This window comes from Zonotrichia albicollis, chromosome 3 (assembly GCF_047830755.1).
Source record: "Zonotrichia albicollis isolate bZonAlb1 chromosome 3, bZonAlb1.hap1, whole genome shotgun sequence".
NCBI lineage: Eukaryota > Metazoa > Chordata > Aves > Passeriformes > Passerellidae > Zonotrichia > Zonotrichia albicollis.
The window spans coordinates 3,146,109-3,161,188 of record NC_133821.1 but is presented as its reverse complement, the minus strand read 5'-3'; the positions used below and the strand labels follow the sequence as shown (position 1 = coordinate 3,161,188).

Sequence of the window (15,080 nt, the reverse complement as noted above, 5' to 3'; positions counted from 1 at the left end):
CGTAAAAGTGCAGAGTGTGACTCAGCTGCTAAATCACTGACAGATACTGGGACAGATCCCACTTTGTCCCAGTGGTCACTGGGGACAAGGACAAGAGTAGGGCAAAGCCTTTGGCCCATCAGTGCCAGAAGGAAAAATCTCAGGTGGTTCTGTGCTCTTTTCCTTTTCTGGGGAAAACTCCTTGGGGTAGCTTTTGTCTCCTTCAATTAGTCTTTGTCATTTTTTTAATAACTCAGATTTGTCTTTCTCCTGGGGAATTTTGGTGTAAAAATCCCTGTGCTTTGAAATTATTGTGAATAAAATTACTTGCAGGTGTTTTTCCTAAAATCCTGAGATTTAACTCTCTTGTTTCTCAGAATATTTGCCTACTTTCTCTCTAAGCTGTGTGTGCATCAGGTTCTTCAAGTACTGAAGAACAACCTGAACTGACCTGTCTAAACTGTTAAATCTGTTCCTCAAAAATTGCTTGGAGATGCCTGAAAAAGAGATTTCTGTCCCAAAAGGGGGACCCAGCCCTGGCAGTGGTGGAGTCCCCATCCCTGGAGGGATTTAAAAGCCTTGTGCAAGTGGCATTTGGGGACGTGGGGCGCTGGTGGCCTTGGCAGTGCTGGGGATGGTTGGATGGTCTTAAAGTGTTTTTTCCAACCTCAGCAATTTGATTTGTGGGCTGATCCTTCATCTTCCAAATGCCCCTCACCTTGAGTATCCAGGATTTTCCTGAGTGTTGCTGATCTAGGTGGAACCTCCATAACCACCATGGATCTGCCACTGAGAGCCTCTCTAAGTTCCTGCCTGAAATCCTTTATTCCTTTGGCTTCTACAACATTCTGAGGCACTGGATTCCTCCATTAAATCAAAATTATCTTAATTTTCATGTTTAACTGTTGACTGTAAACTTTCCTGCATGCTCCCTGCTTATTATTGTGAGACAAAGAGTTGATTTTCTTCTCTCCTTCCCTCTAAGGGAAGTATTGAACAGCTGTGAAATTTTGGGACGAGATGATACAACACATCCAGAAGGAGAAAGGGTGAATTAGACCCAGTGAACCTCTGCAATCCATCATTAACATCTGAATTAATTTTTCCCCAGGAGCACACATTAATAGGCTCAGACAACTCTCAGGATATCCAGCTGTGTGGGATGGGAATTCTTCCTGAGCACTGCATCATAGACATCACCCCAGAAGGCCAAGTTATGCTGACCCCTCAAAAAAATACCAGGTGAAGGAATAAAATGCAGCCACAGCTGTTTGATAGTTATCATTTTATCCAGTATTTTATGATTAATTGTGCACAAAGATACTTGGAAAACAAACTTCTCTATCTCCTTCGTAATAGGAAAAATTCTGCTTTTACATTTTAATTGTCACCTGTTCCTCTGTCAACTCATGTTCCATTCCAGTGGGATTTCTCTCAGGGAGGGTGTTTGTAGCCCAAATTTTTAAAGAGGAGATGAGTAAATTGCATGTGCTTTCAGCAAGTAGATACTCACTGATTTGCAGCTGTGTAGATGTAACTCCTATCAAAATTTGAATTAATTTTCCAGAAGATCTGTTGATATGCAAAGAGCTGCTGAAGCATGTGTTGCTTTATTCAATTAAGTAGCTCTACTTGAGAAGCAGCTGGCATATTCAGATTGATCACAAAATGACATGTGGAGTCAGCATCTCCAATAACTTATTGTTAATACACAAAATTCAAACTTTGCACATTTACCCTGATTTGTGGCTGATCCTGCTTGGAGCAGATTGGACTGGGTGACAGCCTGAGATTCCCTTCAAATTTGAGTTATCCCACAATCCTATTTCCAAACTTAATCTGACTCAGAAACAAAAATAGTTTCTGATTATTTTAATTAGTGAATTTAAGCTGTTCATGTAGCAAAGGTGTCTATTGCCTTATTCAAATATTTCTATTTTGTGTCTGTATTTCAGAGCAGTGTGCAAGTGGTTTTTTTCTAGTGACTGTTTTTTCAGGCTGCTCATTTTTAAACCCTAATTTTATTCCCCAGACACAACTGTAGTAATATCTGTCTAAATGTACTGAACTTCATGAGCTTAGGAGGTCAAAAGAAGCTGAATTTGAGCAAAATATTCCCAAAAAATTCACTGATCTACCCGGTGAAACAGCACTGGGTAGGTCAGTGAATATTTGAGCGAAAGATGCTGAATATTGAGCAAAATATTCCCAGAAAATTCACTGATCTACACAGTGAAACAGCACTAGGTAGATCAGTGAATTTTCTGGGAATATTTTGCCTGTTCACAATCCCTAAATCTCTTCTCCTACCTTTACTTATTGCAGTAATGAAAGTAATACTGGGAGGGGAAAAATGAAACTTCATATAAATATATTTATTTGAGATTTTTGCCTTTTCCCAGGACATTTGTAAATGGCTCTGCTGTCGTGTGTCCCATCCAGCTCCACCATGGAGACAGAATCCTGTGGGGAAACAACCACTTCTTCAGGTAACAGAAGTTATTCCAGGAATTGTAAATTGGCAACCACTTTGTTTTGATTTAAAGTACAAGGAAAGATGAGGATTATAAAAGCAATACTGATGCTAGACTGGTTTTTAATGGTAAATGTTATTACTGTGCTCTCTGTCCCCTGTAGTCCCAGCCATATCTGTGAGCTTCCTGTGTCAGACAGGATCACTGGTAGATGTTTTCTGTTCTAGGCTGTGCTTTGAAACCCTCTGAAATACCTCAAAAATCAGTGGATTTGAATGATAATCTAAAATGCCATTGCTTTATTTCATGCTTAAAAGGAGAACCCACATAAAAAAAAATGAGCTATCACTTCGTTATTGCCTCTGAATTATTTGGATGTGGAATGACTAAAAAATGTCATGATTATCTGAACTGTGTTATTGGTAGCATGAGGTACTTAATTATGAGAATGTAGAATGGATTAATTAGTTTACCTTCTGCTCCTGTTTTTGCCCTGAGGAAAATTGCACTCACGGGAGATCAATAAAATTTGAAAGGGAAAAAAAATCTTCTGATTTCAAGGCTTTGCTGAATTTTAACAATATTTGAAAGCAACCCTGTGTTTCAGAGCTGAGCAATTTAATAATCATCTAAAAATTTTCCTCTTATTTAAAGGCTGAATTTGCCCAAGAAGAAAAAGAAGGCAGATCATGAGGAAGAGGAGCGGGACAACTCCATGAAGTGCAGCAACAGTGTGGAGCAGCTGGATATAGATGGAGACAATTCCAGTGAGGTGTCCAGTGAGATTAACTTCAGCTATGAGTATGCCCAGATGGAAGTCACCATGAAGGCTCTTGGTAGTAATGGTAAGGAACCCCAAAAAATTATTTGGAAATGTGTATAAAATATGAGGATAACCACAGACTTTTTCCTTTATAACTTCCTTTTGGAGAATTTTTCTTGTGAATGACTCATCACAGTCATTTTTGTGCTTGAGGAGGGAAAAATAACCATGGCAGACTGTTTGGTTTGGCAGTTCTTGCTGAGGGGAAAGCCAGAAGTGGAATGCTGGTGGAACTGCAGTCTCAAATCAAAGTGTTTTCACTTGGCTGTTTATTTTTCTTGTGTTATGTCTCACTCAGGCATTAACTGCAGTGATTTCTGTCTCTGAAACCATGTTTTTGAGTTTTTGTGGTCTTATGTAGCTGTCCCAGAATGACATTATTTTGGGAAACAGGAAGACATTTTTTTTTTTTTCCTAACTTGGGCTTTCCCTTTTCTTAATTCTCCTAAATCATCTGCCTTGTGTAAACATTTGTTATGCTTCAGAATTCAGCAGCACTTTTTAAATACACACTGCAACAAAACCAGAGTCTCTTTACTTGATCCCTGCACTCACACCATACATCAAGGATGTTCCTCAGCATGGATTTCACTGCAGTATTTCTTTATTTTCAAACTCTGCCTAGACCCGATGCAGTCAATCCTGCAAAGCCTGGAGCAGCAGCACGAGGAGGAGAAGAGATCAGCCCTGGAGAGGCAGAGGCTGATGTACGAGCACGAGCTGGAGCAGCTGCGGCGCCGGCTCTCGCCCGAGAAGCAGCATTTCCGCAGCATGGACAGGTTCTCCTTCCACTCCCCCAGTGCCCAGCAGCGCCTCAGGCAGTGGGCAGAGGAGAGGTGGGTACCCCCCTGGGGCCACCAGGGGCGTTCTGTCAAATTTCTGCAGCAAATTTTGGTAAAATTTTCATTGTGCTGCAATTGTGGTGGATTTCTGTGAGGACTCATGTGGGGGCTTGGGTAGGATACGGCCAAAATGTTCATCTAAAAATCACAGAAGGGACATTAAAGACCATCCAGTTCCACCCCTGCCATGAGGAGGACACTTTCCACTATCCCACTTTGCTCCAAGCCCCATCCAACCTGGCCTTGAACATCTCCAGAATAACCACACCTAAAATAGTAGAAAATATAAGAAATAACGAGTTCCTGCTTTGTTGTTAAGGAGAAGATCTATGCTGATCAGCAGCAAATTTAACTAAAGATGAAGTGATTGGATGAAATTTTGGGGTTTCTATGTGAGTTTGCTCTTTCATGGGTCATGTATGACTCAGCTGCTGGAAAGTTTTTCCTCTTGACTCAGATCCAGCTGTCTGACCTGGGCAGGTTCTGGCAAGCAGAAGCAAATAAAAAAAAGGGAGTAAGAGAATGATACAAATAATTTAAATCCAGATCATTGTAAAAACCATTTAATAACCACAGAGGGGTCACTGTCCACTCTGCCTCTTCCTGGGTAATGGCACTGAGGTTATTTACTTCAGCCCCTAAATAATCTTTTCCACTATTGCTGTCAAAAAGAGCAGCTGCAGGAGGAGGATGAGTGTGGTAAAGACATTGTCATGAAAAATACAGATAGAAAAGCAACTTTGGAATGAAAAAATATTTCAGCCAGCCTGACAAGGTGCTAGGTGTGTTGCCTGGGATGTTTTGTGGCACCAGATTCCTGGGCTGCACAGAATTGCCACTTTCTCTCACACTTGTCAGGAAGGCCAGTGAGCAAATGGGTTCCTGTCTGAATAAACCTTTCTCTGTAACATGGAACGTCCACATCTGTGGTGGGAGAACTCTGGAATGAGCCACACAAAAGCTGCCTGTTCAGCAGATGCATGGAGAAGTGTCCAAAGCCAGCAGCATCCTAATTTTCATATTGCTAAATTCATACAGATGGGGGGGGCATTTTTCCAGTTAAAATGTGATTTCATTAGCCTGATTTTTTGTATTAAAAATACAAATTCTATAAATATAATGATAAAATCATTTTGGTGTGAAGGGACCTGAAAGTCCTTCCAGTCCCACCCCCTTCCATGGCCAGGGACACCTTCCACTATCCCAGGTTGCTCCAGGCCCCATCCAGCCTGGCCTTGGACACTTCCAGGGATCCAGGTGCAGCCACAGCTTCTCTGGACACCCTGTGCCAGGGCCTCACCACCCTCACAGTCAAAAATTCCTTCCCAGTATCCCATCCATCTGCTTCCCTGTGGCATTGGGAAGCCATTCCCTGTGTCCTGTCCCTCTATCCCTTGTCCCAAGTCCCTCTCCAGCAGTGTCCAGACCTTTGCACAAGTTCTGCTGAAGTCCAGCGCTTGTGAGCATGAGGTTGCTCCTGGGTTTTCTGAGGGGCTCACCTGTCCAATATTTGTAGCAGCCCCACTTTAATGTCACCTGTCCCTTCCCTCTTTAATCCTCACCCACAAGCTCTCAGTTGCCTCTTCATCCATTTATTTTGCTTTTCATGAACCTCATGATTTTTCCTGTCTCCCCATTCCCGTTGTTCCAGGGAAGAAATGCTGACCCACAGCCTGAGGAAGCTGCGAGAGCAGATTGTTAAAGCCAATCTGTATGTGAGAGAAGCCAATTTTATTGGAGAGGAACTGGACAAGAGGACAGAGTACAAAGTGACCCTCCAGATCCCAGCTTCAAGCCTTAATGCCAACAGCAAGGTACAGCCACCCTGACTGAATTAAATGGTTGTTTAGTAAGTTTGTCCCTCAGTGTTCAGATCTCTTTGACTATAATGGTTGAGTTAGTTTTCCACTAAAGTGCATTAAATACATCTCTGCTGCATCCTTATCTTATGTTACACCATGAAAATCTTACAATATCCCTTAAAAGATAAATATTTGGGTGCAAGACCTTTCCCCTGGTGTTGAAGTTCCCACTTGTTGTTGTTGCAGAGTGACAAAGTCTCTGCAGGTTGGGCAACATCTGTTGCAAGTGTTTACCATCCCTTTGTGGGCATTTGGCTTTGCATCATCCCAGTGAGCTGTGAAAATTCTGCCATCCCCATTATGGAGGGAGGAACTGGAGCAGAGAGAATTTCAATTATTTGTTCCCAGGCATCGTAGAAATTTTGGAAGGAATTTTGGAAGACTTCTGTGTCTCAGGCTGACAGCCGAAGCTGGTGTTATTTCTTGAAGCCAAATCAGTATTTTGGTGATACTCAGACTGTCGTTAGTGCAGCAGATGGATTTTATTCCAGGATTATAATTTTTGTCAGTTGTTTTAGAAGTTTTTCTCGCAGTCTTCTAGAGAAGACACATCCAGAGACAGGATGATAAAGGGGGTTAAGTGTCTGCACTAGTTGAAAGTTGCAGGCATTGGTAATTTTAGCTGGAGCTCCAGGCCTGCTCTAACTCGAGGGTATTTGTGAAATACTTAAATGTTCCCATTTCTAACACTTATGCAAGGTGAAAATCCATGGAAACCAGTGCCTGTAGCTGTGATTACACTGCCCAGTTAAAATGAGCACCAATACACTGTGACAGCTGAACTCAGAGCCTGTCACACTTGGATTTGGCTGCTCAAGCCAGAATAAAAAAAAAAAAAGAACAGACTTTTCCCAAAGATATTCTCAAGTTTGTATTAGTTTTAAACTCTTTTTTCACTGTTGTGACACGAATTCCTTCTTGGCATCCCTTTAATTGTTTCTCAGAGAGGTGCAATTCTCAGTGAGCCTGCAATCCAGGTGAGGAGGAAAGGGAAAGGCAAACAGATCTGGTCACTGGAAAAGCTGGAAAATCGACTGGTGGATATGAGGGACCTCTACCAGGAGTGGAAAGACTGTGAGGAAGACAATCCAGTAAGTAAAAAGTCCTCCTGTAATTGCATTCCTGTTGGCATTTTCAGGAGGATTGTTGGGTGGAGGTGGGGAGGGAATGTGCCAAGAGCTGAGTTTCCCTGAGGTTTTGCTTTTCCTAGTCCTGAATTGATGCTCAGCATTTCATTAACCCTTATCTTGTCACTCTGATCCCTGCCTGCATGCATAGTTTGGTGAGGGAATGGAGCACACAATAGGAGGCTGCAGGTGACACAACAGCAGTTAATGTTCAGGAATCTGGCAGAGTTAAAGAGGACTTGCTCAGGACAGGCCTTATGCAAAATAAAATTCTTTTCCATTCTTCTTGTGATCTAATCTGGCCTCTTGCTTGAGTCCCCTTTTCTTTCACTGGGCTGGTTGTGCAACACTTGGAGAAGTGTTTCCTGGGAGGTTTGGATTCCTGACAGACTCTGGATTTGCTTGCAGGTGATGAGAGCTTATTTCAGGAGAGCTGATCCCTTCTATGACGAGCAGGAGAACCACAGCCTTATTGGAGTAGCCAATGTTTTCCTGGAGTGCCTGTTCTATGATGTGAAGCTTCAATATGCTGTTCCAATCATCAATCAGAAGGGAGAGGTTTGTCATTCTTTAAAATCTAAAATTTAAAATCATTCTTTAATTACAGCCTGTGGATCTCAGTACCAGCACAAAGTAGATAATTTCCAGTTTCAGATAATTTCCAGTTTCATGTACTCAAGATCTTCCCTAACAGTGTGGAATTGTGTAAATTCCATAATATTTTACTGCAGTTTTCAGACAGTTCTCAATCCCAGCAAGGTGATTGTGAAAGGAGAAAGCTTCCTGAGGGAAATAGCCCAAAATAAGTCCTTAGGATGAGCTATAGCTCCACTGGTTTCACTGCCTGCCATCAAGAAAATAAGTTCTTAAATATATTCTGTAAGAACAACTTCAAAGGCAGCAGAGCACACCAGGCAACATTCTCCATGCTCTGCATCAAGTGTGCACTTTGCAGACCCTCCAGAGACTGGTTTGAAGGTGAAATTGTTCCCTAAGTCACCCCAGTGTCTGATTTCTTTATGATTTTTGCAACAAAGGCTTTTTGATCCTTGCTCCACAGTGTTCCTCACATAGTGCAACAAATGCAGAGTGCAGAAAGGAGTAAAGTGTTGGCTGCTTACAGCCTGGGAGGGGGTGAGCCTGTCACTGTTTTCTGGCACACAAATAACTCTGGCTCCTGCCCTGCCAGGTTTCAGGCCGTCTCCACGTGGAAGTTGTTCGAGTGAGCGGGGAAATCGATGACAGGCTGGTGGGAGGTGAGGACAGCCCTGACTACTCCAATGAAAATGAAATCCCAGAGAGAAAACTTGTCTGCAGGGTGAGTTCCAGGTGTCTCCCAACCTCTGAGCGGCTTTTTCTCTCCCCATCCTGAGTCAGAAAGAAATTCTTGGCTTCTGGACATTGGATGTCTTCTGTTTGTAACCTTATTTTGCTTCTGGAATGGCTGAAGTAACACAAGATAATTAGTTGGGGTTTGTTCCTTTCATTAATTGCATTAATATGCTAAAGGCCTACCCCAGGAATTTTATTGCAATCCAGAGATGGTCTTTGTATTAGGATTGGCACTGCAATATCTAATTCAAGAATATCTTGCAGAATCAAGAATCACTGTAGAATCCAAGCAAGAGATGGGAGATAAACTCCCCTCATTCTAGGAATCATTATCAATTAATATTTCTGTTTCTCATGATATTTCGTTCTCTAAATATTAAATATTTTGTAAAATATGTACAGTGTGTTTTAACTGTATGTTAAATATTATGATATATTAATATTAATATATATTATTTATTAATGTAATATTACTATTATAATATTAATACTATATTAACTGTGTGTTAATATGTACTCTGTGTGTTAACAGCTTTTATTACTCTTAATAATAAGAATAAAATTAGTAGCAAGTATTTACTAGCAGTTCTGTGATAGTAAAACCACAAGCTACAGATAAGAAAAGAAAGGCAAAAAACATTAGAGGGTCTGGTCCCCAGCCTTGCTGACTTCTGGATAATATGAACAATTTGGGAGAAATTGTGCTTTTCCCCTCCCACTTTTTATCCTGTTCCATAGAGCTCCAGTGTTTACAAGCAGGATGGGGCATTTTGGCAAAAAATTCCTCCTGCCTAATCATGAGGTTCATACTGCAGAAGTCCAACTCATTTGGTCTTAATTTGACAAATGGAGAATAAAAGTTTATTAAATATATGGTGAATATGATGGCTTTGTTTAGATCAGAATGAGAATTCACAATATTTTGTTTCTATTTGACCTTGATTTGATGAGAGGACAGGTTAATTTTGCTTTCTTTGGGGTTCATTTTAGGTTATTCCAGCGTTACAGAATAAGAATAAGTAGTATCTTAAACCCAGGATTTTTGGAGCATAAAGGAGCCACTGGAAATATGAGATTTTTATTGTATTCCTCTTCAGTTGCAACGGGTTTGGTGCATTTCACCATTAAATATGAGCAGAATGTCCCTTCCAGGAAATATGAGCCTGGTGACATCTAGTGACTGTCCTCAGCTGCTGCACTCCAAATATTGCCTCCAATGAGTGTCAGTGCAGAAATTTTATTTTGCTAAATTGTTTTTGGTTTGCTGTTCTTATTTTTTTATTTATGTTCTTATTTTTTTTTATCCTTTGCAGTGGAGCATTGTTCTGCCAGGTGATGTTTTTAATTCCATGCCTGATGAATAAGTGCTCTCCATTTCTTTCTCACCTCCTTTCCAGATTAAAATACTTCAAGCTACAGGTTTGCCACAGCACCTGTCCAACTTTGTGTTCTGCAAATACACATTCTGGGATCAAGTGGAGCCAGTTGTTGTTGCACCTGAGGTGGATCCTTCCCAGTCTTCCATCAGCAAGGAGCCTCGGTGCATGGTTGTCTTTGACCACTGCAATGTAATTTCTTTTTCTGTTTTATTCATTAAACTGTAAGGCAGGCAAAAAAAAAAAAAAAAAAAAAAAAAACAAAACAAAACCAATTTTAGTTTGTGTAGCAGTTTTATCTGCCTCTTTTCTCACATTTTATTTCATGATGCCCTAATACCATTTTTAATTTCATTATGTTGATACACTAATCTTTTTTTAAATAGGAATTCAAATGTCTTCAGAGTCCATTTAAGTTTGATTCTTCTGCACTGTTCATTTGTACAGAAATCACTGAAGGTGAAGTGGGTTAATAAAGGAAAACATGACTTCATCTGAGAAACTAATATTGGAATTTATCCGCAGTAAAATTCACCTGTGGATGAGGGATATTTATCTGAGGTTACATGATGTCATTAACTGAGGTGATCACTCTAAAGTCTGATGAAATGAAGAGAAATGTCCCAATTCTGGGACATGGGGCTGCTGTGGATGCTGAGGTTGGGTTGTTAGAGGTCAGAACAGACTATTTAGGACAGACTCTTTCTTCCCACTGGCTCTGGAGCAGCTGAGCATTTTATAGAGACATCTAAAGTCAGCTGGATGAATCTCAGCCAAATCACCCCAGCTGTCATCATGTTCTATCACTTCTTATCACACTGGGCAATTTATTCCTCTTCCCATTTGTGAAATGGATGTAACACCTTCTGATGAGTTTTGATTTTCTGATTCTGAAGCATTGCAGCATATGCTTTGATTTTTTTTCTGATCCATTGGCTCAGGGCTTGCAACAGCCTGTGGTCATTTTTCAGCTCCTTATAGACTTTAATCTTTGGAAAATCACATTCCTTTGACCTGCCTGCTGATTTTACAAACTGAGCCAACAATTCCTTTCCCCTGGATTGTGTCTTGGGAACCAGGGGGATTTTAATTTTACTAAATGCTTTTATTAAAGTCAAGGCAGTAAAATCTCCCAGCTGAGTCATGTAGTCACAGTTACCAACTGATTTGTCCTTTCCAGGAGGTTTCTGTGAATATTTCTGAAGACTTCATGGAACATCTTTATGATGGTGCTTTGGCCATTGAAGTTTATGGACACAAACAGAGTGGGGACCGAAAAAACCCAGCCCTGTGGGATTTGGGAATAATTCAAGCCAAAACACGCAGCCTTCGGGACAGGTACGTGTGGGAAATGAATCTTTGGTTTGGAATTTGGGAAAAATCACCACCTGAGGTGCTCAGTTTTGAAGCAGATTTGGGTTAAGGAGTCAAATTTCAAACTGAAGGCCACTGGTTGACTCTAGTTCATTCCTGGCCATGAAATGCCATCTCTGTAATGCTGCCACTGGAAAAGTTTTATTCCTTATTACCTCAATTTGGATAAAAATTCAATATTATGGAAATTCAGACTTCAGGGAGGTGTTTTTTGTTTGCTTGCACCATTTGTTGTCCCCAAAGTAATATTGTAGTAGCATTTTCTTAAATGTGAGTTGTTTTGCCTCTTCAATTAGAAGGCAGCTTTGCATCTTAATTTATTGGCAGTTACTTCTCTTTTTACTTGCAGCTTAATCTTATGTTGACTATTAAGCTGCACATAAGGAAATTTAAAATAAAAGTCAGGGAAATATGGCAAAGAGGAAAAGGGTGCTCTAAAATAGTGGGTTATGTTTGGCAGCTAAGTAGTGAGCACCTCTATCCTTTTTAATTTTTAAGTTCTACAAAAATGGCTGCTTCTTATTAAGCTCTGGGAAGAATTGAGAGAAGGCAGTGATTTGAAGGAGGTCAGGAAAGTGCTCTGAATGTTGATGGCTTGTGAGACAATGTCATATTTCATTCTTCTGTCTTCCATCTCAGCCTGATTGCCCTGACAACACTGAGCTTCTCTGGCAGGAGTTGAGACCAGAGCTTAAATGTGGAATTGGGGTTTGTATTGGAATCAGGAAAAGGCTTATTTCTGATGTTTGACTAAAATAGCTGCCAGGAAAATTTAGAAGCTCTGCACAGCTGCTACCTGTGTGCTCACAAATGGTGCATTTATTGCAGCAGTTGTTGCTACTTCAGTCTGCGCTGTAAGCTCAGTGTTTTGATGTTTTAATTCCTTTTTTTGGGGGAAAAAAAAACCATCCAAAGAGAACAAAAAACCCAGTCCATGGCTTGTTCTGCAGGTGGAGTGAGGTGACGCGCAAAGTGGAGCTGTGGGTGCAGATCCTGGAGCTCAATGAGAACGGGGAGTACTGCCCAGTGGAGGTGACCCCTGCCAAGGACGTCAGCACAGGAGGCATCTTCCAGCTCAGACAGGTGAGGTGGCACAGGCAGGGCTCCAGCTCTGCCAGAAACACCTGGGGAGCTTTGCCTTGGGTGGCCAAGGTGTCCAAGGAAGTGTCAAGCTGTGGTGCAAAATGTGATGTTGTGGAAAACAGATGTAAAGTGGGAGACAGAGCAAAACTCAGCTTAAAGGTGATCAAAGCCCTCCCTGTAACCTTTTTGCTCTGTCCTGTGCCAGCTCCTGGCAGAAGGGACATCAGACTCCTCTGAACTTCATTATTTTATAAAGAGGTCCAAGAACTTTCTCTTATTTGATCCTTCCAGCCAAGCACTCCTTTGTTCAGGAGTCAGAATGGGAGGCATCTTCCAGCTCAGACAGGTGAGGTGGCACTGGCAGGGTTCCAGCTCTGCCAAAAACACCTGGAGAGCTTTGCTTTGGGTGGACGAGGAAATGTCAAGCTTTGGTGTAAAATGTGATGTTGTGGAAAACAGATGTAAAAAGGGAGACTCAGCTTAAAGGTGATCAGAACTCTCCCTGTAACGTTTTTGCTCTGTCCTGTGCCAGCTCCTGGCAGAAGGGACATCAGTTTCCACTGACCTTCATTATTTTAGAAAGAGGTCCAAGAATTCTCTTTTATTTGATCCTTCCAGCCAAGCACTCCTTTGTTCAGGGAAGCATCTTCCAGCTCAGACAGCTGAGGGTTCCAGCTGTGCCAAAAACATCTGGAGAGCTTTGCTTTGGGTGGCCAAGGTGTCCAAGGAAGTGTCAAGCTTAGGCACAAAATGTGGAAAACAGATGTAAAGCAGGAGACAGAGCAAAACTCAGCTTAAAGATGGTCAAAATAAGCTGTAACCTTTCTGCTCTGTCCTGTGCCCTGTCCTGTGCCAGCAGCTGGCAGAAGGGACATCAGTCTCCACTGAACGTCATCATTTTTTAAAGAGGTCCAAGAGTTCTCTTTTATTTGATCCTTCCAGCCAAACACTCCTTTGTTCTTTGAATTCTACCTGCTTTAGATTGTTAATGCTTAACTGAGCAGCTCACATTTTTAAAATGATGAGCTATTGATAAGCTGCTGCCCAAAGAACACCAGGAATCAGTAAAAGTTAGATACAGGCTGCTCCTCTGACCTCACCAACTCCTTTGATTTTTATTTTAATTTTCTTTTTTTATTATTTACTTTTTTCCCCTTACAGTTTTTGTAAAGAGCAGTTGCTTTGCTGCACTGATACCATCAGTGAATCAGAATTTTCAGCCAAGGAGAGCAGAGCCAGAAAAAGTTCACTGAAATTCCAGTAGCTCACCAAACTGGACTATTTGCTCTCCCCTTTTATAGGTGGGAAGAAGATCCCATTTTCTACCTTCAAAAGTATTAAATATAAAATCATATGAAGTTATGTTTGAAAACCCTCCAGAAAAATAAACTGGGGAGCTGCTGAATGCTGAACATTTATTTTTCTCTGTAAATTCATAAATTATAACAGGAAGGGGATCTCTTGACCACTGGGTCATTGGGATTGCAGCACTTAGTTCTTCCCAAAAGATAAATATAATTCTCCTTGCCAATGGCTGCCAGTAGAGGTCTCTCTGGAATTAAACTTACAGCACTTTATATTAATTTTTTTTTTAAACAAGCATTTCAAATTGTTCTTTTTTGGCCAGGGGCAATCTCGACGAATCCAGGTTGAAGTGAAATCTGTGCAGGAATCTGGGACCTTGCCACTGATGGAGGAATCCATATTATCTGTTGGTGTTGGCTGTGTTCAAATAAAACATGTCAAGTCACAAAATTATCAGGTAAAACTCTGAATATTTACTGTCAGCTATTTCCAGGAGCTGGAAAGCATCAAGGGAATCATTTCCCATGGCAAAAATAACATTTTTAAGATGTTTTGTGTCTCTTCTGGTTTTGGTTGGGATTTTTTCCTGTATTTGAAAGCAGCACAGCCTCAACACACTCAAAGAAGAAAAGAATATGCACATCTTCCTAAAATCCATTAGGGGTTTTTTGTGTAGATTTTACTTCAAACATTAGACATGGAAAGCAATATTAAGTAATTATTCAAAACAAAAATTAATTTAAAGTATTCAAATTAAAAATTCAAATTAAATCAGTGCAACATATATTTGAATAGTGTCAAATTCCAAATGTTAGAATTCCAAATCTTAGAATTACAGGAAGCACTTGTGGCCCACAATAGATGTTGGGCAGTTCTTGGACAGTCTCATACAAACTGCACACCATGTGCATCCCTCTCTTTTTAGGGATTGTCTTCTTGCAGTGCTCCTGTGAGTTTCTGGTGCACTTTGACTTTTTCCCCCTCAACAGATAAATCAGAATTCAGTGACTCCCTGGAGCTGGCAAAGCCAAAATCTGGTGCAGCAGAACAGGTCTCTGAACTTGTTTGATTTGAGACAAGGCCAGCTAAGTGGAAAAGTAGGTGATGTCCCAAAATATTTACCCTGTTGACAATGTATGCTCCAATCCATGTCTGCTCCCCTTTTTTTGCTTAATCAGGACAGCTTTTCCTTTGAGCTCTGAAATACTTGGGGGTTTTTGTTGTCTCCTAACCAGGGCAGTCCTTTCCCATTGTGCGTCTGGGGTGCAAAAAGGGGAATTTTTTCCACCTTTCCAGCAGCATCCTGGGCAGATTGTTCCTGTTATTCCCCATGATGCTCCTGCTGCCTCTCCCTGCAGTTTTTCCATCACAGCAGCCCCACATGGTATCGCCCCACATTTCCTTCCTATAAAGCCAGGAAATTCCTGAATGGAGGAAGTTTCTCTCCTAGGACAGCATGATTGATTCTTGCGGTTCTTCCTTGACCCACAGGTGCCCCTTTAG

The 15,080-nt window shown here is 41.2% G+C and overlaps 1 protein-coding gene across 5 annotated transcripts in view; it reads left to right on the top strand.

Annotated features, from left to right (window-relative positions):
- The window catches only part of KIF13B (kinesin family member 13B), a 124,340-nt gene that overhangs the window by 71,159 nt on the left and 38,101 nt on the right, over positions 1-15,080 (top strand). For all 5 annotated transcript variants that reach the window (XM_074536477.1, XM_074536475.1, XM_074536476.1 and 2 more), the window contains 12 exons: positions 1,091-1,221; positions 2,382-2,468; positions 3,108-3,298; positions 3,902-4,112; positions 5,770-5,932; positions 6,925-7,071; positions 7,516-7,665; positions 8,297-8,425; positions 9,837-10,007; positions 10,996-11,153; positions 12,140-12,272; positions 13,900-14,034. In XM_074536477.1, coding sequence (XP_074392578.1) covers positions 1,091-1,221; positions 2,382-2,468; positions 3,108-3,298; positions 3,902-4,112; positions 5,770-5,932; positions 6,925-7,071; positions 7,516-7,665; positions 8,297-8,425; positions 9,837-10,007; positions 10,996-11,153; positions 12,140-12,272; positions 13,900-14,034 — 1,806 coding nt within the window. The remainder of the gene's footprint in view (positions 1-1,090; positions 1,222-2,381; positions 2,469-3,107; positions 3,299-3,901; positions 4,113-5,769; positions 5,933-6,924; positions 7,072-7,515; positions 7,666-8,296; positions 8,426-9,836; positions 10,008-10,995; positions 11,154-12,139; positions 12,273-13,899; positions 14,035-15,080) is intronic.